The sequence below is a fragment of the Zea mays genome, chromosome 1 (assembly GCF_902167145.1).
Source record: "Zea mays cultivar B73 chromosome 1, Zm-B73-REFERENCE-NAM-5.0, whole genome shotgun sequence".
Lineage (NCBI taxonomy): Eukaryota > Viridiplantae > Streptophyta > Magnoliopsida > Poales > Poaceae > Zea > Zea mays.
The window spans coordinates 220,558,645-220,583,960 of NC_050096.1; the positions used below are offsets into that span (position 1 = coordinate 220,558,645).

General features: G+C 48.4%; 1 protein-coding gene across 2 annotated transcripts; it reads left to right on the forward strand.

Moving 5' to 3' along the window:
* The first annotated feature begins 4,454 nt into the window (after positions 1-4,454).
* On the forward strand, positions 4,455-25,316 carry LOC103645298 (uncharacterized). 2 transcript variants are annotated; one of them, XM_020546699.3, is made up of 13 exons: positions 4,455-4,570; positions 4,641-4,751; positions 9,058-9,081; positions 9,176-9,339; positions 10,093-10,180; positions 10,308-10,463; positions 22,758-22,817; positions 22,902-23,204; positions 23,315-23,469; positions 23,967-24,147; positions 24,227-24,352; positions 24,478-24,855; positions 24,945-25,316. In XM_020546699.3, the coding sequence occupies exons 3-13, from the start codon at positions 9,073-9,075 to the stop codon at positions 25,053-25,055; spliced, it is 1,731 nt and encodes a 576-aa protein (XP_020402288.1). In that variant the 5' UTR covers positions 4,455-4,570; positions 4,641-4,751; positions 9,058-9,072; the 3' UTR covers positions 25,056-25,316. The 2 variants fall into 2 exon arrangements, with proteins under 2 accessions (XP_020402288.1, XP_020402289.1); XM_020546700.3 differs by lacking the exons at positions 4,455-4,570; positions 4,641-4,751; positions 9,058-9,081; positions 10,093-10,180 and having other exon boundaries at positions 9,154-9,339.

Sequence of the window (25,316 nt, forward strand, 5' to 3'; positions counted from 1 at the left end):
ATGTTGTAACTTTGCAGTTTCTGACTATCACAAAGTAATGGCTAAACCTACAGCTTTCAATCTCCAGGCATGTGTGCTTTTGGTTTGTTGGTGCATAAGCAGTACGAGTACATCAAGTGCATTCCCTTATAACTCTTGTTGTGTGATAAAAATGTGTAACATGTCTTGGTGCAAAGATTAACTGGGTTTGTGTTTTCTAAACTGCAAGTATATCTAGGTTCTCAGCCTTGCCATGGTTGGTCAAGCCCCTCTAAGGTTTTATCAGTTTCACCAAAATACTGAATAACCTTCCTGCCATCCCTTTATTTCTATATATGACATATGCATTTAATTGCAATGATGTACTGTTGCTATTTCTGTACACAGTGATTCCATCCCTCTCTTTTGATATCGAGGAAGGTCATACCTATTTCTATCAAGCATCCTTGGAGCACTTTCATGGAGTTTGATGGCCACTGTTGTGGATGATAAATATAGTGCAACACTCTCTATTATTCTTGGATCTCTTGCAGTTGGCATATCTGATGTGGTAAGTCAGAAAATGATTGCTTAGAATGCTTCAGTTCAACTTTTATATTGTACTTCTCTAACATTTTCTTTATGGACTCAAATGTTTGAACTTCTTGTTTGTTTTCAAAATGTAACCGAATGTTAATTCAGGTGGTTGAGAGAGCTCGAGGTGAATCACATAGTACATCTAGATCTCTCCAGTCACTATGTTGGGAATCATCATTCTTTGGAGGAGTCATGAGTACATACTTCAGTGGTTCTTTAGTGGATACTTATGGCATAAGGTTGTGTTGCTAATAGACCTGATAACAATTAATGAAGCTTCTTGGTGTGTTTATAGTTCACTAATCATGTGTTCCCATGAACGCAGATTTGTCTTTGGTGTTACATCACTTTTGCCACGAATGACATCTACTTTTCCACTGTTTCGAGTAGCAGGCAATGACAAGTCTGGTACTTTAACTTTGAAGAAAATATAAGATTTTCACAACCGGAATCTTCAGAATCTGAATAAATTATTCGTGGGAATCATGTTTTTGTTGCATCTTGTTCTTTTAATCAAGTTCTTATGTTTTATATAAGATTTTCACAAATTATCTCTTTTACCTTTTCCTGTTCTTTTCGGTAGAGTTACAAGTGCTTCATAAGAAATCTAATAGATCTGAAAGTTATATTGTGCCATCACATATGCACACACTGGTGGTGCCTACATCTAGCTATTCAGATCAAAGCCTGGCAGGTATCTCATAGTTCTATACTTCCATCCTTTTTTTTCTAAATAATTTTACATGGCAATCTGTAGGCAGCTAGGAGCCATACTTCTTGTTCTGTAGAGACTAGACTCACTCTTAAAAGATAATTAAATCTTTCGCAAGGAAAACATCGTTTGCTTGAGTTTTCATGAATTTTGCTAGGCAAAAGGTCATAAGAGGTATACTTTAAGTTTTTGCCTGGACACTGAGCGCGCGGACACCTACCACAGGGCAAAGTGAATAAGAAACGGAAGAGCTGAGAATAAGGATATTCAGCTTGATATCAATATAAGGTCGGTGAAGAGTTTTTTTACTGTTTTAGTGAATAATGATTTCTTGCTTTGATGCAATTTTGTGGCAACTTCATTCTTTCAATAGAAGAGTCTCGGAGCTCTTCGCAACAAGTGAACTTTGACACAGAAAGTACCTTCTCCAGTGAGGATGCATGCATGTTTATGAGATTGAGATCTTTTTTTTGGCTCTATTATTGATCCATAAGATTGAGATTTTTTTTGCTTGTATACGAGGGTGATTCAACATTACAGTGATTACGCCGTTACAGTATTTGCCTGCCCGGCCGGACGCGTACCCTGCATTGCTTTTGTACTCGTGTCCTCGATCCGAGCTATTTGCTTTTGCCAGCAAGATTTTACGATTTTACAGCGAGAGCTGTGAAAAGGAAACACTGTAGGCAGATACATACTCCTATGTTGCACTGCATGTGCGCCATGCATGCATGAGTGTGCGTATCGTACCGACTGCAGCTCCGATACTCCTGATGATTCCGCAATCCATTGCTTTATGATTGAACTTTTTCTGTGCACACACGCATGGGCCTAGTAGTAGCTAGTAGTATATAGGAGTACGACTACTAGTAGCTAGCACTAACCAAAATACGGTTCCTGCTGCTGCTGTGTGGGCGCCGCGCTGCGCCTTGCAGTTCTCCTCTTTTGACGCTGACAAAAAAGATCGGCAGGCATGATGGCCTCATGATATGGCGGCATGCAGTGCATTGCATGCATGCATGCTGCCTCCCGTACCGTACGTGCCACTGTGCTGTCCTCCTATTTCCCTCGATCCCTGCTAATAATCTTGTGCAACCGACGCCGACGCCGACGCCGACGCGACCGTCTTAAAATTCGGGCCCAGCAGGGCAGCAGCGCGCAGGCACACTAGTGGTCCTGCCAAAATTTTCCCACATGCATGCACGTACACCGTCCAGGATGTGATCGGGGCCTAGCTACTAGCTAGGAGTAGTAAACACCATTAACTAATAAGTATAATGCGTGTGCGGTGCTTATTAATTATTAATGTCGTCAGGTATAATGTGGTGTCAGACGACGACGACACACCTTCGTCGCCAGGTTGGTAGCGCTACTAGTTGATTACTCGCAGCGCGCTGTGAGTGACAGAGATGAGATAGATGTGACACCATGCACTGTTGACACTCCGTTCTCTTGAAATGAACAGACAGACGAGCTGAAGTTAAGCTGAAGCCATACGGTAGCTAGCTACTATAGGTGGATCGCAGAGCCGTCCGACCAGATCAGATCTACCCCTTCACGATGGATGCATCACTGTCTCGTTGGTGCTATGTCGATCCATGTGCTGATCAGAGTTCATTTGCTGGTTTGCTGCACATGAGTGCGTGCATGAGCGGGACCTGACACAAATTAAACGATGGATAGATATGATGGGAAAGCAAAGCATGCACTGTAGTAGTAGCTAGGTACGGTGGATTAGTACGTACGTTAGTACACGTACGCAAAACGTATAGCAGCGCGCGCGCGGCTCCCACGCCTCTGGTGGCATCATTAGGGTAGTAGTAGTAATTAATGAGATGTAGTAGGGCAGTTACAGCTCGATACATATAGCTTTGTTTTCAACACGGTTATGTCAGCTGCTTGCCGAATAGTAAAATGAAATTTGCATAAAGGGGCAAAGGCTCCGTGTTACGAGCATCCGATTCGATTCTTATTGTTCCCAGGATTTCCTATATATCATGTTCGGTTCAATTCTAATTCACATGAATTAAGAGCGACTGAGTGGGTTTCAATCTCTAATTAGTTAAAATTTCTTCCAATCCTTTCCATTTCTTATGGATACCAAATAACCGAACGAGATTTTAGGTGGGGAGCATCTCTCCTCCTGACAGTAAAAAAAACACAATAGACTTGTCTAATAGAAATCGACTATCGACCAAACAGTTGCTGTCAGGCAAGAACTGACGCTTGCACTGCTAGCTGTTGAGTTCAATATGGAGTCGTCCCTGCTGCCGACGGGGACACGAAAAGCTGCCGCGCCGCCGCTGAGATAAGCCACAGCATCGTCGCCATCATCGGTGCAGCCGCGCGCTGCTGCCAACATCCAACCGGCGTCGACCAAAAACGCCGCCGCCGCCGTCGCCGCTGGTACAGCTTACCTGCGGATCATATTTTTAATGCCAGAAGATGATGGACATATAAAAAGAAGGAGAGAAACGGCATGATCGAGAGCCGTCCGTAGGCTGAAAAGAAGCCGGATATATTAGGCCATTAAGGTAGGGATGGAATGGATCACAGTTCGCATTGGGTACGCCGTAATAATAAATAAAGGCCCTGTAAAATCCCCTAGCACTAGCTAGCAGCACTGCTACTGGCTATGATGACGATGACTGAACAAGGCCGGGCGCCGCTCGTACGCGTACGGCATGCCGCATGCGTGCGTCTACTTTATCTTTATGACCGCTGATGCGCGCACGGATGTTGAGGATAATATAATCCGTACTCTCATGCATGCATATACTATATATATATAATTTATCTATTAAGAGACCTGGGCTCTACATAACTGTAGAGAGCCCCAGCCCACGTCCGATCACTTTTTACGTAAGCGAACAGATTTAGCGTAAACGGAAACCCATTTTAGCGTAAACAGAGTAACAACTGCGAGCCCTACATGTTTACACTATTCCATTCTTCCGTTTATACATAATAGTGATTTAGCATAACTACTTCAGCCGACCCACGTTCCAGAAATAAAGGAATGGGCCCACTACCCCACTTCCCACGCGGTCAAACACTTCTATACCCTAACCCCCGCGCGGTCAACCATCCTGGCCGACTCGCCGCGTTTCTTCAGCGGTCGCCTGGGCGATTCTTGTTCATCCGCCGCCACCAGCCCGTTTCGCCGTCCTCCACCGCCGCACGCCCTCAACATTAATCGCCGCCGCCGTTGACATCATCGTCGAGCCGCTGCCGTTGTCAATCTTGCGCGCCCCGCGTCACATTGGCTCACGTCCGCGGTCGCTATGTCGTCCGGATTCCAAGGTGCTCGAGTTGATTTTTTAATTTTATGCTTTACAATGCAACTTCCTAATCTCCTTCCCCACTCCGGCAGTGTGAATCGCCTTCATTTGTCTCCGCGCGAACTCAACCCTAATCGGCGCCGCCGTTGACAGTGTCGTCGAGCCGGCCGCTGCTGTCAATCCTCCGCCACCGCGTCCTATAGGTATTTTACATGCCCACCAACGGTCTTCATTGATCTTACTGTTCTTGTGCGATTATGGTTCAGTTATTTATCATAGAGCCTTTAGCTTTGATAAAGGTTCACGGACATGTTCTTTTAGACTCATTGTATGCTCAAATTGTGTGGGTGAAGATATATGCAATGATGTGAATTATACATACCTTTATGAAGTAGGGGTTGATATTTTGATGTGGAAACAAGTGTGCTGCTCATGACTTCGTGCTACTATATATTATTCAAATAAACTGTAATGCATTTCACTTTTTATATACTTACTGGATCATATTTTTCACATAAATATGGTCATCAATCATGTCCAAATTAATCACTCAACAATCATAAACCACTACTTCATAACATTAGTAAACTAATAGGCACTGCCTACATTTATCTTTTGTGCTGCAGCTATATGAACATATATGTTCAACTTCCAAAATGGAACTAAATCGACCATAAACCACAGAGAAAGAGAGAAACCTGCCATCTATCCACAGAGAAAGAAAAGGCAGGGATGAGAATGGCGTGTTTGCCCTCTTTAGTGGCTCTGAACAACAAGATACAATTCCTTTTTCAAACCAGCCTTGCATTGTGTTCTCCTCGATGATGTATTACGGATTCTAGGATTACTAGCTAACCTTTCTGTATTTCTACCCTCCATTGAACAATTTAACCACTTACAGTTCTTTCTCTCCCTATACTTTTTAAGTGGAAAACCAACCTCATATGCGTAACGACTGTAAAAATTGTATGCCTCATCGACATTTCCAAATGTCATACCGATCCTAGGCACCATGGTTGGATCAATACTTTCAGGCTGTGAATTAACATAATCATAAATACAATTAATTTTATATTAGTTACAGTCTTAATGTTATTTAAATTGTATAATTGACATAACCAAAGATAAATAACTTACATGACTTCGGAGGATATTAGGTGTATCTTGTTCATGATCACTAATGGTCCTCATAGGCACCATTTGATTTGCTGCTACCATTGTTTCAATTACTGTTGTATTGCCATCATTGACCCCTGGCGCTCGTAATTCTGCAGGTGGTGTTACTATATTTATCCGTGGACTCGCACCACAGTTTGGAGATATAATTCTTGATGTGGGCGCTGCTGGTAGACCACTGCATGTGTCTGCAAGCCGGCCATCATATTTGTCTAATTATTTTATGAACTGAAGTAATAATTCAATTGCAAATGTACCTGGTGCAGCTCTGTGCAATGACGCAGAATTATCATCGCCTGCTTCTTCTTCTCTGCCGTCATCCATTGTAAACAATGCAATACAATCAGCCGCCACGTTCCTTTTTATATGCCCTGAGCTAACCAATCCCGTGTTCAATGTTTACGCTATTTTGTTCGGTCAATTACGTACTATAAAGTTTGTTCCTGCATGCCAGGAGATATTGTCGGACTGGTGATAACAACTCGAGAGAATTTATCGCGGTTTGTTGAAACAGATTTATATTTACTGAAGTATATGCAACCAGTTACGCCATTGTATGTACATATTTATGCCTCGCGTTTCTGCTTACGTGCATGCTAGGCGATATTTTCGGGAGGCTTCGGTTATCGTTCGCGATTTTATCGCGTATATCATTTTACGCTAAAATACACAAGGGTTTACGATCTCTTGTCTTATGATTTACGCTGTGGTTCGACCAGACCATAAACCGCCGAACAAACCTGCGGTCTGACCGATTCCGTCTAATTGGCTGGGGCTTCCCGATACTAATGGAAGCCCTGGGCTTCCATTAGTTCGTCCCTATATATAGTTTATCTATTAAGAGCTCTGGGCTCTATATAACTGTAGAGAGCCCCAGCCCACGTCCGATCACTTTTTACGCAAGCGAACAGATTTAGCGTAAACGGAAACCCATTTTAGCGTAAACAGAGTAACAACCGCGAGCCCTACATGTTTACGCTATTCCATTCTTCCGTTTATACATAATAGTGATTTAGCATAACTACTTCAGCCGACCCACGTTCCAGAAATAAAGGAATGGGCCCACTACCCCACTTCCCACGCGGTCAAACACTTCTATACCCTAACCCCCGCGCGGTCAACCATCCTGGCCGACTCGCCGCGTTTCTTCAGCGGTCGCCTGGGCGATTCTTGTTCATCCACCGCCGCCAGCCCGTTTCACCGTCCTCCACCGCCGCACGCCCTCAACATTAATCGCCGCTGTCGTTGACATCATCGTCGAGCCGCTGCCGTTGTCAATCTTGCGCGCCCCGCGTCACATTGGCTCACGTCCGCGGTCGCTATGTAGTCCGGATTCTAAGGTGCTCGAGTTGATTTTTTTAATTTTATGCTTTACAGTGCAACTTCCTAATCTCCTTCCCCACTCCGGCAGTGTGAATCGCTTTCATTTGTCTCCGCGCGAACTCAACCCTAATCGGCGCCGCCGTTGATAGTGTCGTCGAGCCGGTCGCTGCTGTCAATCCTCCGCCACCGCGTCCTATAGGTATTTTACATGCCCACCAACGGTCTTCATTGATCTTACTGTTCTTGTGCGATTATGGTTCAGTTATTTATCATAGAGCCTTTAGCTTTGATAAAGGTTCACGGACCTGTTCTTTTAGACTCATTGTATGCTCAAATTGTGTGGGTGAAGATATATGCAATGATGTGAATTATACATACCTATATGAAGTAGGGGTTGATATTTTGATGTGGAAACAAGTGTGTTGCTCATGACTTCGTGCTACTATATATTATTCAAATAAACTGTAATGCATTTCACTTTTTATATACTTACTGGATCATATTTTTCACATAAATATGGTCATCAATCATGTCCAAATTAATCACTCAACAATCATAAACCACTACTTCATAACATTAGTAAACTAATAGGCACTGCCTACATTTATCTTTTGTGCTGCAGCTATATGAACATATATGTTCAACTTCCAAAATGGAACTAAATCGACCATAAACCACAGAGAAAGAGAGAAACCTGCCATCTATCCACAGAGAAAGAAAAGGCAGGGATGAGAATGGCGTGTTTGCCCTCTTTAGTGGCTCTGAACAACAAGATACAATTCCTTTTTTATCCTCTATTCTGCATTTTTTCAACATAGAGGCGGTTCTAGCAAACCAAACTAATCACTCAACAATCATAAACCGATCTTAGCACATAGGTAACAACCTCAAATCAAACCAATCCAAACTAGCTGAAAGCAAATGATTAGCTCGGGGTGACTTGGCCATATGTGCTTACGGCGCTGCGAATTTTTGCGAACACCTGTTTTTTGCTCACATAGGTCTTGCTGACAGAATCATTTACAAAAAATACCGAGTTTTTTTTCTATTATAACACTTGTTGTAACAGGTTCCTCCCTTATAGTATTTTTAATGTGACCTTCTCTATAGTAGTATTTACAAGTGCTATTACTCTTTAAAATAGTATTCTCACCTCTTTTTATTATTTCATTTTCCTTTATTTTTCCCTTCTCCTAAACTTACTGTATTGCCCCCAATCCCCATCACATTTGTTCGTTCGTTTCTTGATAGCATTCGGTGCCGCCAAATTTTCTAATGTCTCTACCGTAATAGTGTGTAGCTTAATTGTCAATTCCCATCTGTACGTTCGTTTCTTCACTTCACCGTGTGGATAGTATATGCCAGCATCAAGAGCAGATCCCTCCAATACATTGAATTCACAATAGTTAGTCACGTTTTAATTTCAATATTTCACCTCCATAAACTGATATATTTTCAGTATTGAGAATTAGAAACAAATATACTACTTGATGGATCAATCCAACATCTGCAACATTCTTTTATGCACAAATGTACTACATGGTTTAAAAACTATCACAGATTTACACTTTTCAGGAATGCAAAAACTATTTTATTTCCTGTCAAGAAACGAACGAACAGATGTGATGGGGACCAAGGGCAATACACTCAGTTTAGAAGAAGGGGAAAAATAAAGGAAAAAAGAAATAATATTTGAACATCTGTTTGCATGTTTATTCAGTCATATATACATATTTATGTTGATGCTTATTAACTACTAATATTGCATAAATATACATTTTCTTGAGTAAATATTGTTTCTATTATCAGTCTGTTGGTTTGCATATATGTATATGGCAATTTTTATAAGGAAATGATATAATTTTTTTGATATTTGACTGTGTTGACATTTATTTCGTTAGGGTCATAAAACACAATTAATGACATTTTTCCAATTAGTTCGTATAATCACTGGTGTATATGTTGTTCTAACTCAATGAAGCGCATATGTTTTACATTGTTCTTTTGCAGGCTGCTGTTTCAATAATGCGGAAGGTTGATCGACTCCCAACCAATCCGAAGCGTTTAATCATTGAGTCAAGTCAAGAATGTTTCAGTGTTGACATTCCACGCTCGACTGACATGGCAGACCCTACAAATACGCCTTCTGATGGTGATCCTCCGCAGCATAGAAAGACGGGTGTTGCAGCTGCTGCTAAAAACATTGCTATGCCTAATGTGGATGATGATGATGACTTTGAGCCACCCAAAAAGAAGTGCAATATCTCAATGGATGCCCCAAATAAGACGCAGGTGAGTTTACAACATTGCAGAAATTAATCGTTTCCAATATTTTAATCATGCATCTAATCTCAATACATATCTTATGTGCTGAAAGTTATACCTTTCTACATTACCTTAGCTCATTAATACAAAACAGTCATAGTACAAGGAACTTTGTATAAATAAGAAAGCATAAATTATGATATTTAAGTATTCACATATTTATCCATCTATCTACCTTTTCATTTCAGAAGCTCAACATCAGATGCAACCCAGGAGATGTTCTTGCGTCCATTCAGATATTGAATGAAAGGCAACGTCAAGCTATAGTCAGAAAAGGATTTTCTAGTATTCTTGACATGACAATTGATGCAATTGGATGTCGAACACTTCTCTGTTGGCTCATGCAGAAGCTAGACCCCAGGGACATGATTCTTCGTATTGGTCCAGACAAAGAACTCAAAATCACCAAGCAGACTGTCCATCAGATATTGGGTCTTCCAAATTTGGGTGGTGGAAAGCCCCTTAATATTAATGAAGCGGACGCTGCGGCAACACTTCGGGCCTCATTGAATATTACCAAGGATGAGTTTGTTATTTCAAAGCTCCAAGACAGACTGAGGCTAGGCCAGGATGATGATCTTTCTATCAGATGTTTTTTCTCATTCTCTTCAACCGGCTGCTATTCCCAACAGCTAGCTGGTCTATTTCTTTCAATGAGGTTGTACTTACAGAAGAAATGGAGCGATTCCCTCAAATTGATTGGTGCCATCTAATTTTTAGTGACTTATGTGAGGCTGCCCAGAGATGGCACAACAGGAGCATTAACAATGTGTCGGCGACGATATATGGTTGTTCCATCATTGTTCTTGTAAGTTTCAAAATTAAGTTGTCAAATCTTTTATTAGATTATTCATTTGCAATTTGAAAATACATAGACATATTATGTGTTTACGTTCATTTGTATATGACTCTCATGAAATATTTATATTATGTAGCTGTATTATTTGGATCATTTGCATCATGCTGCTGCTCCAAACAACAAAAATGGCACTCCACGCATAAAGTATTTTAATAAGAATATTATAAGGGCGTTGTCAATGGCCGATAAGCGGAAGCCTCGCCAGGGTGGTGAACCATTTGGTGTTTGCCCTGTGAGTCTTCATTTCTGTTTCATTAGTTTTGTAGCCTATTAGTTAGCTTGTACCTTTGAACCCAAAATGTGCATTATGTCTTTACACTAAGACCTGACCTAGTACAAGTTATAAAACATTAAGTAGCCCTTTCTGAAAATAAAACTCTATGGTTGGGTTACCAAGTTTGTTGGGGCGAAGGCAAAGACGCCACCCTTCGCTCGAAGCCTTCGCTGCAGCCGCTGCTCTGACAGAGACAAAACAGGCAGGAACACACTTCGCTTGATCGGCACCAGACGAAGACCGGCGACGAAGTCATCCCACAGTGCAGCCTCGTCCAGCTCAGAGGCCCACGTGCGATCCGGCCCATTGTAACGGGCCCTGCGTGGCCGCCGCGTGTTACGGGCCTAATTTGTAAAGACATCCCTGTAATTACAGTATGTAACCCCACTTTATGGGAATATTCCGGGGATAAGCTAGGTAGCTGAGGGCACATGCGTCCTTAGCACAAGGCACTGGGCGCTCAGGTACCTATAAATACCCCTGCACAGTGCCCGTGGGAGGCCAGATGAACAGAGCTATTGCCTTCTAGCACGTAACCCTGTTGTCACCACTGCTCACCCTTGTTGGCCTCCTTGCGATTGAGAGCAAGTTCCAACATTTGGCGCCCACCGTTCGTGCTACGACAAAACCACCCGCGATGGCACCCAAGAGAGCTAACCCGAAGGCTGACGAGGCTGCGAAGGCAGCACTGCCCGCCGCAAGAAAGGGCAAGGCCCTCGCCCTCACCCAATCCACCCACCAAGAGCCCACTAAAGACAATGTTCCCCACACCTGCGAAGACGACACCTTCCGCACCTACGGGCCCGAAGGACAATCGCAGCCGCCCCCAGGCTTCGCCCCACTGGAAGGCGCGGACCTCACCGAGGACGGTGAAGTCCTCGGCGTCTCAGCGGAAGAACAGCTACAGCTACGCGCCCTGCGCCTCAAGAACCGCAATCTCCAGAGGCAGAAAGAGATACTGGAGGCCAAGCGCCAGCGTGTGTCCGCACTAGCCAAAGTGCGACAAATGATACGCGACGAGGAGCAGAAGGCCCAATACCTCGAGCGCGAGATCGCGCTGATGCAGCGCGAAGGCCACCTTGGCCTGCAGCAAGGGCCACCCCTCCAGCAGCGCGCACAACCGGAAGACACGCGCGAAGGCCACCTCGGCCTGCAGCATGGGCCACCCCTGCAACACCGAGCACAACGGGAAGACCCGCGTTTCCCCCAGCGTGACTACACCTCCCAGCACGCCGCGCCATTCCAAGGGGTCAACTACCTCGACGAGCGAAGTCCCCTGGCGCCACACCTGCAAGTGACGCCTTGGCCAGCTAACTTCCGAGCAGGGACCTATCCCAAGTACAACGGCAGCACCGACCCAGCGCAATACATAATGAGTTATCAGGTCGCCGTTGCATCCGCCGGAGGGGACGACGCCACAATGGCGAAGTCTTTCATCATCGCCCTAGAGGGCCCAGCTCTCACCTGGTTCACCAGATTGCCTCCGCTGTCTATTGATTCATGGAGAAGTCTCAGGGACAAGTTCCTGCTCAACTTCCAAGGGTACCGCCCAGACACCGACGCCTTGGCCGAGCTCTCGCTTTGCAAGCAGCTGGAAAAGGAGACTCTGCGGGAGTATTACCGCAAATTCTTAACACTCAAGTCACAGCTGCCCTCCGTTGATGATCATATCGCTATCCACTACGCCATCAGTGGCCTTCGTGCCGGCGTCCTCTACAGCCACTGTATCAGAGATCCACCCAAGAACCTCCAGGAGCTATATCAGCTCTTTGAAAAATATGCCAAATCTGAAGAGCTCCACCAGCGCAAGGTTGAGTCACAGCGGAAACCCAAAGATGCCCCGCAGTCCAGCCGCACGTGGACGAGGACTCCGCAGCCAGACTCCGGTCGAGACGGCCGCAGTCAGCAGCAAGTGCACAACATCGCCAACCAGCATCCCGCTGCTGACCCCCCCTCGTCGCCAGGAATATCCCCCCCAGGGCCGCGGAAATGGAACTCGTGGCAGGGGCCGATTCTGCTGCCTTTTCCACGGCGAAGACTGCGCCCACCAAACCAAAGACTGCCCCGAAACGAAGGCCACCAGAGACAGAATGGCGCGGGCGCAGCCAGCCGACAACCCCAGAATTGTCGCGCATAATTACCAGCAACCCCCTCCACCATATATCCACGCTCCCGCCCCGCATCCACCGCACCACGCTTACCAACACCATCAGGAAGTACAAATCGTACCTCCTCCACCCCCACCACCACACCAGCAACATCAAAACATCCCCCATGCCCCAAAGCAGGAAGACTTCGCCGATCAACCATATCGCGGAGTCATTCACATGATAACGGGGGGGTCCAGCACTGACTTTGACACCAAGCGGCAGAAGCGGGACCACTACCGCATCATCAACCATGTCGCCGTCACTGGCCCAGTCGTGCAGACAAAGTGGTCCCACATACCGCTAACCTTCGACGCACGAGACGTCGACCTGCGCAGCGCCCCCCACATCGACGCTATGGTCATCAATTGCAGCGTGGCAGGCTGGGACTTACACAAAGTCCTAGTCGACAACGATAGTCAGGCGGACATCATCTTCCTCCACGCCTTCGACCGCATGGGTATAAGCCACAGCCTACTCAAGCCTTCGGACAACCCGTTGTATGGCTTCGGCGGCAAGGGCACCTTTCCCGTTGGCAAAATAGAGTTGCCCCTCTCCTTCGGTGTAGCACCCAATGCCCGAAGTGAGCAAGTAACCTTCGATATCGTGGATATGGTATATCCATACAACACCATCATGGGCCGGGGCTCCATCAATAAGTTCGAAGCTGCCATCCACGGACTGTACCTATGTATGAAGATACCAGGTCCGCTAGGCGCTATTACGGTCTACGGCAACCAGCAGACGACGCGCAACATAGAGCGGGACTTCGTGCCCGGTCAGAGGAACGTGCACTGTCTCACGACCTAGCGCGAGGTCCCTGCGCCCGCCAGCCCAACCGATAAACAGCACGACAAGGCACAGCTGCAGAGCCAAGACAGGACCAAGACTGTCCCCCTCGATCAGGCCACGCCCAAGCAGACAGTCACTATCAGCGAAGACCTTACCTCATATGAAGAAGAGAAGCTTCTCTGCTGCCTGTCCAAGAATAAAGATGTCTTCGCCTGGTCAGCCCTCGACCTGGTCGGAGTCAGCCGATCCACAATTGAGCACAGCTTGGGAATTGACCCTTCGGTGCGACCAAAAAAGCAGAGGCTTCGCAAAATGTCTGACGAAAAGACAGAGGCCGCCAAGGCGGAGGTGCACCGCCTCCTAGAGGCTAAATTCATCGAGCCAGTGGCTTACCCCACGTGGCTCTCCAATGTTGTAATGGTGCAGAAAAAAAAGCGGGAAATGGCGAATGTGCATAGACTTCACCAGTCTCAATAAGGCCTGCCCAAAGGACAATTTCCCGTTGCCACGAATCGACAAAATAGTCGATAGCGCGGCCGGATGCGAGGTCATGTCACTCCTCGACTGCTTCTCCGGCTATCACCAGATATACATGAAGGAGGAAGACAAGGCTAGCACCAGCTTTATAACACCCTTCGGCACATATTGCTTCATCAGAATGCCGGAGGGACTCAAGAATGTCGGGTCCACCTTCTCCAGACTCACCAAAACAGTACTCGAAGGGCAGGTTGGCAGAAATATATTTACATATGTGGACGACATCGTCGTCGCCAGCAAGAATAAGGAGGACCATCTCGCCGACCTCGCCGAGACATTCGCGAACATGTGAGATGCACGACTCCACCTAAACCCGGAAAAGTGCGTCTTCGGTGTTCGCCAGGGCAAGATATTGGGCTACCTGGTATCACACCGCGGCATCGAGGCCATCCCAACCAAGATCCAGGCCATCGTAGACATGTCGCCTCCGCAGTCCGCCAGGGACGTCCAGCGTCTGACAGGCAGATTGGCCGCTCTCAACAGATTCATCTCCAGATCCGCCGAGCGAAGTCTCCCCTTCTTCAAAACACTCCGCGGTGCAAAAGACTTCGCCTGGGGACCGGAGCAAGCAGCGGCCTTCGCCTCACTAATACAGTACCTGTCGGAGCTGGCCATCCTCACAAGCCCCGACTCCTCGCTCCCCCTATTGCTCTATGTCGCGGCTTCGCCGCACGCGGTCAGCGCGGCACTAGTGCAGGAGCAGACAGTTGAGGGCGTGGTCAGACAGTGCCCTGTTTACTATGTCTCCCAGGTACTGACACATCCAAGTGCAACATGACAGAGCTAGAGAAGATCGCCTACGCAGTCGTTATGTCTTCGCGCAAACTGCGCCATTACTTTGAAGCATTCAAGGTCCGAGTCACCTCAGACAGGGGACTCGGCGAATTATTCAGAAACCCGGAGGCATCGGTGAGGATTGCCAAGTGGGCAGCCGAACTATCCGGCTACCACATCAGCTTCGAGCCCAGGACAGCCATCAAGTCACAAGTCCTGGCAGACTTCATCGTCGACTGGACTGGGCCAATAACACAGCCAGACCCGTCCACAGAGAAGGTTTGGACTATCCATTGCGACGGCGCATGGTGCCATGCGGGGGCAGGCGCCGCTGCAGTCGTCACCTCACCAGCCGGAGTCAAGCACAGATATGCAGCACGCCTCAGCTTCGCTCTGGAATCCGACAGATGCACAAACAATATAGCAGAATATGAAGCAGTTATCCTCGGCCTCCGCAAGCTAAGGGCCCTCGGAGTCACCACATGTATCATCAAAACAGACTCCAAGATAGTTGCCGGCCAGGTCGAGAAAGACTACGCAGCAAAAGACCCCGCGCTCATGCAATACCTCGCGGCCATCCGAAGTCTCGAGAGACAATTCAAGGGATTCACCTTGCAGCATGTGGATAGGGCCAAGAACGAGGAGGCCGACGCATTGGCCAAGGCCGCCGCCAGGGGCGAGTCCTTGCCCTCCGACGTGTTCTTTCACATCATCGGCACGCCAGCCGTCCGGAGCCCCGAAGGACTCCAAATAACTAATGATAGCGAGGGCCACCGCATAGTCAACCTAATCATGACCGAGGACTGGCGGGCACCAATAACCCTGTTCTTGCAGGGGTACTATCATCCAACCGACGTCAGCGAGGCCAAGCGCCTCAGTTATCGAAGCCGGGACTTCGCACTGATTGAAGGCCAACTCTACAAGAAAGGGGTCAGTCAGCCAATGCTTAAGTGCGTCACCGAAACCGAAGGCATGCAGATCCTACGTGAAGTCCACAGTGGCACGTGCGGCTCACACGCCGGGCCAAGGGCCCTAGCTGCCAAGGTGATCCGCCAGGGTTTTTAATGGCCCGCAATGTTCTGCGCCGCAAATCGGGTCTCAAGGTCCTGCGAAGCCTGCCAGAAATTTTCTCCTCGGTCAGGCAGCCCCTCGCAGTATACAAAGCTGATCGCCCATACATGGCCTCTCCAGCGCTGGGGCCTGGACATTGTCGGGCCCCTGCCCACCGCTCAGGGGAACCTCAAGTTCGCCTTCGTCGCCGTCGAATACTTCACCAAATGGATCGAGGCAAGGGCTGTTTCTACAATAACGTCAAAGACTGCCCAGAAATTCTTCTGGCAAAACATTGTTTGCCGCTTCGGAGTGCCGTCCGAACTAACAGTTGACAACGGCAAGCAGTTTGACAACCAAGACTTCAAGGATTTTTGTTTCTCCATCGGCACCAAGCTTGCCTTCGCTTCAGTTTATCATCCGCAGTCCAACGGGGTCGTGGAACGCGCCAATGGGAAAATCTTCACAGCTGTCAAGAAGATGCTCCTTGATGAAAAAAGGGCAAATGGACCGATTTGTTACCTGAGGCAGTCTGGGCACTAAACACGACTGGGTTTACTCCCTTCCGCCTTCTATATGGATCGGAGGCCATGACCCCGCAAGAAATAAAGCATGGGTCCCCGCGAACAGTTCCGTCAGCCGTCCCCGACGTGGACGAGCCAACTTCAAAGGACCTCATTGACGGAGACCGAGTCTTCGCCCTACAGGCCCTAAACAAATACCAAGCCCAGACCAAAGCATGGCGCGACCACACAGTCATCCCGAGGGAGTTCAGCGAAGGGGACCTCGTACTCGTCCGAACAGCTCGGACGGAGTCCAAGGGCAAGCTGGAGCCCAAGTGGGAGGGCCCCTTTATAGTCAAGACAAAAGCTTCCCCCAGCGCTTACAGGCTCACAACGCCAAACGGCGAGGACCTGGAGCACTCCTGGAACATCGACAACCTCCGCAAATTTTTTGTTTGACTCATCAGGGCTAATTCTGCCCTTGTAATTCGCCAAAAACAATCTTGTACCGGCCCGCACTCTTTTCCTCCCGGGGGGTGAGGTTTTTAACGAGGCGGAGCCATGTAATATATGTGTGAAAAATCCCCCGCAAAAACATGTGTTGAAAAAAGACCGCGACAACGGTCTTCGACATTCGACCAATTCGAGGTCACCGCGAGGCTAAGCGCTAGCCACCCTCGCGTGCGACAAATCCGCGCAGAAGTCGCCTAAGGGCGCAGCCGGACCAGCACAACAAGTGCGCAAAAACCGAAGTCCACCGCGAGGACTATCCGCGCAGAAGTCGCCTAAGGGTGCAGCCGGACTAGCACAACAAGTGCGAAAAAAACCCGAAGTCCACCGCGAGGACTATCCGCGCAGAAGTCGCCTAAGGGTGCAGCCGGATTAGCACAACAAGTGCGAAAAAACCGATGTCCACCGCGAGGACTATCCGCGCAGAAGTCACCTAAGGGTGCAGCCGGACTAGCACAACAAATCCGGAAAAGCCGAAGTCTACCGCGAAGACTGTCGCACCAGCACAGCATAACAAAACACACCAGACAAAGTACACAACGCCTTCGCATGCACAGACAAGCGAGGGCACACAACTTCATCATACAAGCCTTTACATATATACAAGCGAGGGCGCCACACTCTACATTTGCTCAACCTTAGGAATAATTCCCATCTCCCTATAATTAAATAACATTATCCTAAGCTCCTCACCCGCAAAAAGACTTCGCAGTTCCCCTTCACCTGTACTCGCGGCGGCCGGCAAAGACAACAGTTCCCGCCGGCCAGCCCTACTCACACGAAGCCGAGCCCCCTCCTCCCCACTAACCCTACGCTTCGCAACCACTCTTCGAAGTCGGCGTCCGGTGCTAGGACCTGGCACATCTTGTGCGTCCGCGGCGTGTGGCGAAGCCTCCGCCGCAGCCACATCCAAGGCCGCAAAGTAGTCCAAGTCCTCCTCCGACGACTCCTCAGTCCACTCAACCGAGCTCCCAGATTCAGCAAAATCAAAAAACTCAGATGCAGATCCACCACATTCATTACCATCTTCCGCGGTCGAAGCCACCAAAAATTTAGTAGTAGCGGTTGCGTGCGCAGGCCCAAAATCTTGAACCTGCGCAGCAACCAAAATTCAGCAACTTATCCAAAATTCCCCAACCCTCTACACCCACTACGCCACCTGCGAAGGCCCTGACGTTGTGGGAGCCTCCGCCGTTGGCTCCGCCGTCGCCTCCGCTGTTGCTTCCGCCACCACCACCGCGGGATCTTCAGCACTCGGCGCAGCAGCTGCGGGGGCATCAGGCGCGCCTTCGGCCACCTTTGGGGGCAGGTCCTCGCCGGTCGCAGCGGACGCGGGGGCTTCCGGTGCGTCTTCCGCAGTCTCCGGGGTTGGCTCCAGGGCGACCCCAGACACGGCCTCCGCCGGGATCGGCTCCGGGTCAGGCAGCGCGCTGTTCAATGCCCCGAAGTCGTCCACCCGCTCTCCACGCGCCGCCTAAAACAAAACACACAAAACTCAGCAAACACACGCACAGCCCACATCCAACAAACGCCAAACAAGCGAAAACGTTACCTGAGCCCTCGCCGTCTCGGCCCGCTCTCTGACCACCTGGCGACCGTGTGGACCCCACATCCGGTCGTAGATGGCCCCGGCGGAGTCCTTCACTACGGGGTCTTCAACCTTATAGATATCTCGTTCAAAATCTTCATCGGCCTGGTCGAAGACCTTGAAGTGCCGGCACCCTTCGCGGGAGAGCGCGTTCATCGCCCCCTCGCAGGTGACCAGTGAGGCGTACGACATAAACCCCTCCACGACAGTGGGGAGTGCCTGCAGCTCCTCCTGCACCCATTCCAGACAGCGAAGTCCGGCCTCTCGGTCCGGCACTTCGAAGTCACCGGTCTGCGCACCCAGCTCGCGATATGTATCCATAAGCTGAGTGTGCGTCCGTTCGGCCTCCGCGCGTGCCGCGGCCTCGGCCCGCTCCACGTGGCTCTCCAGGGCGATGAGCCGCTCCTGCAGCTGCTCGGCGCGCTCCCTGGCAAGATTGCCCTCTGCCCGTGCCAGGTTGGTCTCCGCCTGCGCAGCCTGCGCCTTGGTGAGGGCCTCGTTGGTCTCCCTCCTCTCCCCCGCCAATTGGCGCCGGAGGTCAGCCTTCTCTCCCTCCAGCGCGGCCACCTTGTCCGCCAGCTTGCGGCACTTGCTGTCGGCGGCCGATTTCTCTCGGACGGCATCAGCATGTTGTGTCCGAAGTCTCTCGACTTCGGCAGACACAACTGCCGTGAGGGCCCCCGACGCCGTGCGGTTGGCGAAGTCAGCCACCTGCACAACACACATAAGACCGCGGCAAAAAAAAACGAAGTCTGGCTCAGCGGACCTGACTTAGCGACTCCACCACCTCCTTCAGCCGGCGGGACGCAGCGCCCGCCTCATCCCTGACGGCCGCGAGGGCCGCCACCTCGCCTCCGGCGCTAAGAGCCCCGCCCTTCGCCTTCGGCGCTACGGCAGCCGTCGTCGCCGCCGCGACAGGCGCAACTATAGCAAGTTGGCCTTCGTCCGACCCTGCGACGTATCGACGAATAAATAATCATAATAATAATAATAATAATAATAATAAAAAGAAGAAAAGAGGAGCCAACGACGTACCACCAAGATAGTCCTCCACGCTAATATCGGTGGCGAAGTCGGCGATACGCTTGCTTGCCGACGGCAGCGCTCGGGCCGCCCTCGCGACCTCCGGCACTCTGCCGGCCGGCGGCACTGCCTTCGTCGATTTTGAGCCCCCGGCGCCTGCCGTCGCCTCCGGCGCTTTGCCAGACGTAGGGGCGCCCGACTTCGCCGCCAGCGGCGGCTTGCCTCCGCCGGGGGCCGCAGCCTTCGCAGACTCCCGCTGTCTCTTCGGCCTAGCTTCAACGAGCCTGACAACCGCCTGGCGCTTTTGCGCTGCTCCGTGGCGGTCCTTGTCCATCACTGCCGACACAATAGCAGCAATATTCCGCCCGTAAGGAAAAACTCTCCATTCACGAACCAAGCGAGATGTAAAAAGGTCCTCGCCAGCCGCACGGGGGATAGGAACATTCCTAGGCCAGCAACCCCCGGTAACCCTCAGCATCCGAGCCGAAGACTCCCGGAGCTCGAGCGAAGACATCCTTCCCCCCGGGGCCGCGCATGTCCTCATCAACTCTCTAGCAAAACTATCAGAAACCCCAAGTCCTCCCATAGCAGTACCTAATTTTCTCTTTTTAGAGGATGGGGCGGCCGCCGGCGCAGGGTCGTCTCCAGCCTCCACCACCGGCTTCTTCCCACAGCGGTCCACGTCGTCTTGACCAGGATAGCCGTCATACGGCAGTTGATTTAATTCAAAAACCCTGTTCAAACGGTCATTCGACCCGCGGATATCAAAGCTACACTGGCCCTCCGTCCTCGACACGTAACGTCCAACGAGCCGCACCGCCCCATCCTCCGCCTCGCGCACAAAGGCGGCCGGGTCGCGGTTTCGCAGATTCAGTGTGAAGGCAGGACTTCGCACCACCCTTCCACCGTGAAAAGGCATCTGGCGAGGGCATACTTCGCCCAACGCCCAGCCATGCGCCAAGGGCCATACCCCGTACGCGACAAACTCTTCAACCAAATCGCGCCCACTGCTCAGGCTGGCGGCGCACCGAAGGGCCCCTTCGTCCACATCCTCCTCTGCCACTTCGAAGGGCGGGTACGCTGAGTAAAAATGAGAACACATCTCGGACACGGGGAGTCCCTCATGGCCTTCGACGGCACCCTCGGCAACGTAAAACCAAAATTCATTCCAGTTGCCCCACTTGTTGCGGGCATAAGGAACCAACTCGACTACCTGCATCGTGGTCTTGCCGGATTTCGGCGTGAATGTGCAGGACCCAAACTGAGCAACTTCGTCCCCAATCATCCTCTTCTGCCAGTGCAAACAATAATACTTCGCAAAAACTTCAACCGATGGCTGTCCGCCGTACGAAGTCGTCGCCCAGACATACTTCGACAGAGCCACCACGGCATTCGGTGTCAGCTGATGTATTTGAACGTTGAACCTGCGCAGGACTTCGCCAACAAACCGGTGCGCAGGCAAGCGGAGACCGGCGGCGAAGAACGCCTCGAAAACAACCAACTCACCCTCCGGCTCGGGGACTTCCTCCGTCCCCGGGGCACGAGCGACTCCGCCGCCGAAGTAACCCAACCGCTGCATATCTTGCACGCGAACCGACGACATCCGTGACACGCCAAAATCAATAGAATCGCCGGTGCGCAACTCCTCCGCCATCAAACTACTCAGCGTCTCCTCCGACGAGGCGGCGGCCGGCGGCGAGGAATTGGCCGGCGGCGAGGAATTGGCCGGCGGCGTAGCGGCAACGAAAGAAGAAGAGGACGGCATCGCTACGTACCGTCGGCGGCGGCGGGCGGTCTGCTTCACTCGAGCCAGATCTCCGGCGAACGAGAGCACGGCGGGCAGACGAGCAGCAAGACGGCGGGCGGTTAGGGTTTTCACGGAGCGCGGAAAGTGAAGTTCAAAAAGCGCCGACCCCCGCCCCCTTTTATAGGCAGGGCGCGGCTCTTCGGGAAACCCGCAATCCAACAGGGCGCGCCGCTTCGGGAAACCCGCAATCCAACAGTACGCTGTCAATCAACGGTCACATCAAAAACCCCCGCGGAACCACTTCGAGCGAGGGCAGCGTCTCCGCCATCTAGCGACGTCTTCGGCACCAGGTGACTTTGTCGAACTGGTCCCTCGGAGGGCAAATATTGGGGCGAAGGCAAAGACGCCACCCTTCGCTCGAAGCCTTCGCTGCAGCCGCTGCTCTGACAGAGACAAAACAGGCAGGAACACACTTCGCTTGATCGGCACCAGACGAAGACCGGCGACGAAGTCATCCCACAGTGCGGCCTCGTCCAGCTCAGAGGCCCACGTGCGATCCGGCCCATTGTAACGTGCCCTGCGTGGCCGCCGCGTGTTACGGGCCTAATTTGTAAAGACATCCCTGTAATTACAGTCTGTAACCCCGCTTTATGGGAATATTCCGGGGATAACCTAGGTAGCTGAGGGCACATGCGTCCTTAGCACAAGGCGCTGGGCGCTCAGGTACCTATAAATACCCCTGCACAGTGCCCGTGGGAGGCCAGATGAACAGAGCTATTGCCTTCTAGCACGTAACCCTGTTGTCACCACTGCTCACCCTTGTTGGCCTCCTTGCGATTGAGAGCAAGTTCCAACAAAGTTGATCCAAAGTAATAATTTTTGGGAGCACCATTTATGATTAACTTTGTCTTAGATATTATATAATTACCCTCTAGTAGACTAGTACTACTGCATGGATTTGCTTGACTCATCTTACTGGCTGTTATTGCGCATTCTTGCATTTTCTTTGTAAAGTAAATATTCTGATCAAACTCGAGCCATGAACAGTACTGCAAATGGGTGTGGTGAGGGACTATTTGTCTGTTTGATTGGGATCTGCCAGGCATTGATCATGACCCCAGGCAGATGAAATTGTGCGCCTGGGAGCACTGCCTGTGCCTGGCAGGTTTCCTAGGGATCCCAAGCAAACAGCCACTGAAAGTATATATTCATGTCGAAATGTTTTCTTGCGTTCACTATAATATGCCTGGCAGGTTTCCTAGGGATCCCAAGCAAACAGCCACTGAAAGTATATATTCATGTAGAAATGTTTGCTTGCGTTTACTATAATATGGCTCCCTATAAAATCTATATTACATTTAGAATGTCCTGATAAATAAGAGGTGTCAGGATTGCTATCCTTGTATATGGAATCTGAAACTTGCAGTATGCATGGCTGGATGGTTTGAAATATAGTCTGTGGTCTTCTTTTCTTTTTTAGTTGGAATACACATCTTGATTTTAGTAGTCATATAACGATATCAATTCATGCCATGCGTCAATCCATATACATAATTATTAATTTTGATCCTGTTTCATCAGTTTCGTAGCAGCAGTGAGACATGTTACGTCTCAAAATCGCCAACTACTTGCCAGATTGAGGTTAGGTCATATACCCACTATGATCTTTGTTTGTCTGTTGCTTTACCATACTTATCATATCATTATTATCTTTTTTTACTTCAGTTTCCTATGAGGCCAGAAACTTTTGATGAAGACCCAAATCAACATGATCGACTTCCCAATATAATCATTCAACTCCCTCTTATGCAAGACTTGATGGCAAATAAGATTCAGATGCTTCCTGTACATCAACGCCAGAAGTTCCAAGCTACGTTGATTGATTATGACTTAGAGGTTGGCAAAATATTTGCCTCTATCAAGCAATGTTTGAATACTATTGGTACAAAGCAGTCCAATCTAGCTGCTACATTTGGAGAATTGATTGATGAGGTTCTTCGGGCCGATGAATCTGTTACACCAAATACTGTTAGTATTTAAGCTTTACTTATATATCTTTTCTGTCTTGATATCTTGCATTTCATGTTTACATATTCTCATTAACGTATACTTCATATTTTTTTGTGCAGCAAGGTCAAACAGTGGTAGGTGGCACAGTTGAAAATGATTCTGGACCAGTATTTGACAAGACTCCTATTGGGAGTGTTTCTGCACCAGGTCTCTTCTTATCTGAATTAGAATGTGCTCGCGCTCTTCGGGCATACTTGTGTTCTAGGTTCATTGAATTGGACAGGTACATAATTTTCAATTTCTTTGACTTGGCATATTTTTTAATTCTTTTTTATTCTGATTGAACAACATCGTGGCAATGGTATTGATACTATTAAGTTTTATTCAATCTTTGCACCCAAATATTTAGCATTGAATAGAAGCGAAAGCAAAATAGCTATACACATGACTGAACTTTGAGTTGTAGCTTCTATAGAACATTGCCTTGAGCATCCACTTTCCTTCTGTCAGCTCCAACAGCAGGCTGTGCCAGACATTCAAAAGTCAAAAACAGCAAGTTTACATAAAAGAGAAAAACAGAAAATTGAAATACTAGAATTCCCATTATTATGGCTGAGAGAGGGTGGTCAAGTTGCATATTATGTAATTTTGTATCTCATTGTTCCCATATAGTACCTTCAATTCAATGGTCAAGTTTCATATATATTATGTAATTTATATCTCATTTATACAAATAACATTTGTTTCTATTTGTTGTATGCTCAATCTTTTCTTATGTAGAAATATAATTGACTTTGGTGAACATCGCGCCAATTGTTGTGACATACAACAATCTTTTGCTCATGGCGCATGTCTCGACAACGTGTTTATGCAATGTTTCATTGAGTGTGTCCGCGATGACTGGTCTAAACATATTCCTCCACTCAATGCTCACCAGCTCATTCTAGATGTTAATGTTGGTGTATGACTTCTACATTTACACCTCTTTTTTAAATGCATATCTTTAATGGAAATTACATAATACTTCTCTATCCTATTAGGCTATATTGAACTTTGAGGAGCAGGAGCAACATAGTAAGTCTCCTCGTCCATTTGACCCTTCAGTTTTGGAGAGTTACCTATTGAAGACACTGCCTTCTTTCAAGCAGCTGGATGACTACAAATCAGTTAATTTCTGTTCCTTCACCCTCCACACTCTCACCTCATTTTGCTGCATTTAAATTTTAATCCAATCATCCATATCAACCTTAGTGTATTAAACATTTGTTATTTCCATTTTGTGTGCATGTAGATAATGGTACCCATGCTACGATCTGGACATTGGACATTGTATGTTGTTAATCTTCAGATTGGACGCATACATGTGTTAGATTCCAACCCTTATGGACCAGAGATGGGTGGGACTATCTGGAAAAATTACCATTGTATACCTATGGATTTGGGTGATAGGAAGGTTTCATGGGCCAGGTTAATGATGAGTAGGCTCAATCTAGCTATTCAAAATGCTCGACCAAGATCGGCTCTCCCTGCTTTTTTGAAGTACCCTATTGAACTCATGAATAACTGCCCAACAATGAAATTGGGGTCTAATGATTGTGGATTCTTTGTCATGAGATATATGCAGAACTACGACTACATGGTTGGAGCTATGAATGCAGTCATTGATCCGGTACATAATACATAGATAGTTTTTTTGTTGTTATGACATAATGTATGTACAGTTATGTCTAACTCACCTTTCCTTATATTTGTTTGCAGGATAATTCAGAGGACATTCGCTCTCTTGTACTGCATTACCTAATATTCCATCGACTAAATAGAAACAGCTTCGTGGTCTCCCATCTGGACAGATTCAAGTTCTTTCAGTAGTAGCCTAGTATAGTTTACTATCTTAATATTAGTATGAACATCATGGTCTGATGGCTTTTGGTGGCTTCAAGTTATCTCAGTTCTAGCTTAGTTTAGGGTAGTGTCACTGAATGGTGTTCATGTAAATATTGGTCTGTTGGCTTATGTTAGGATTCAGATAATACTTATGTCCATATGCAGCTCTTAGCAAACTCTTATATATATCGTACCAGATATGTTTTAGATGGTTATATTTATATATGATAGTTCTGCACTTTATCA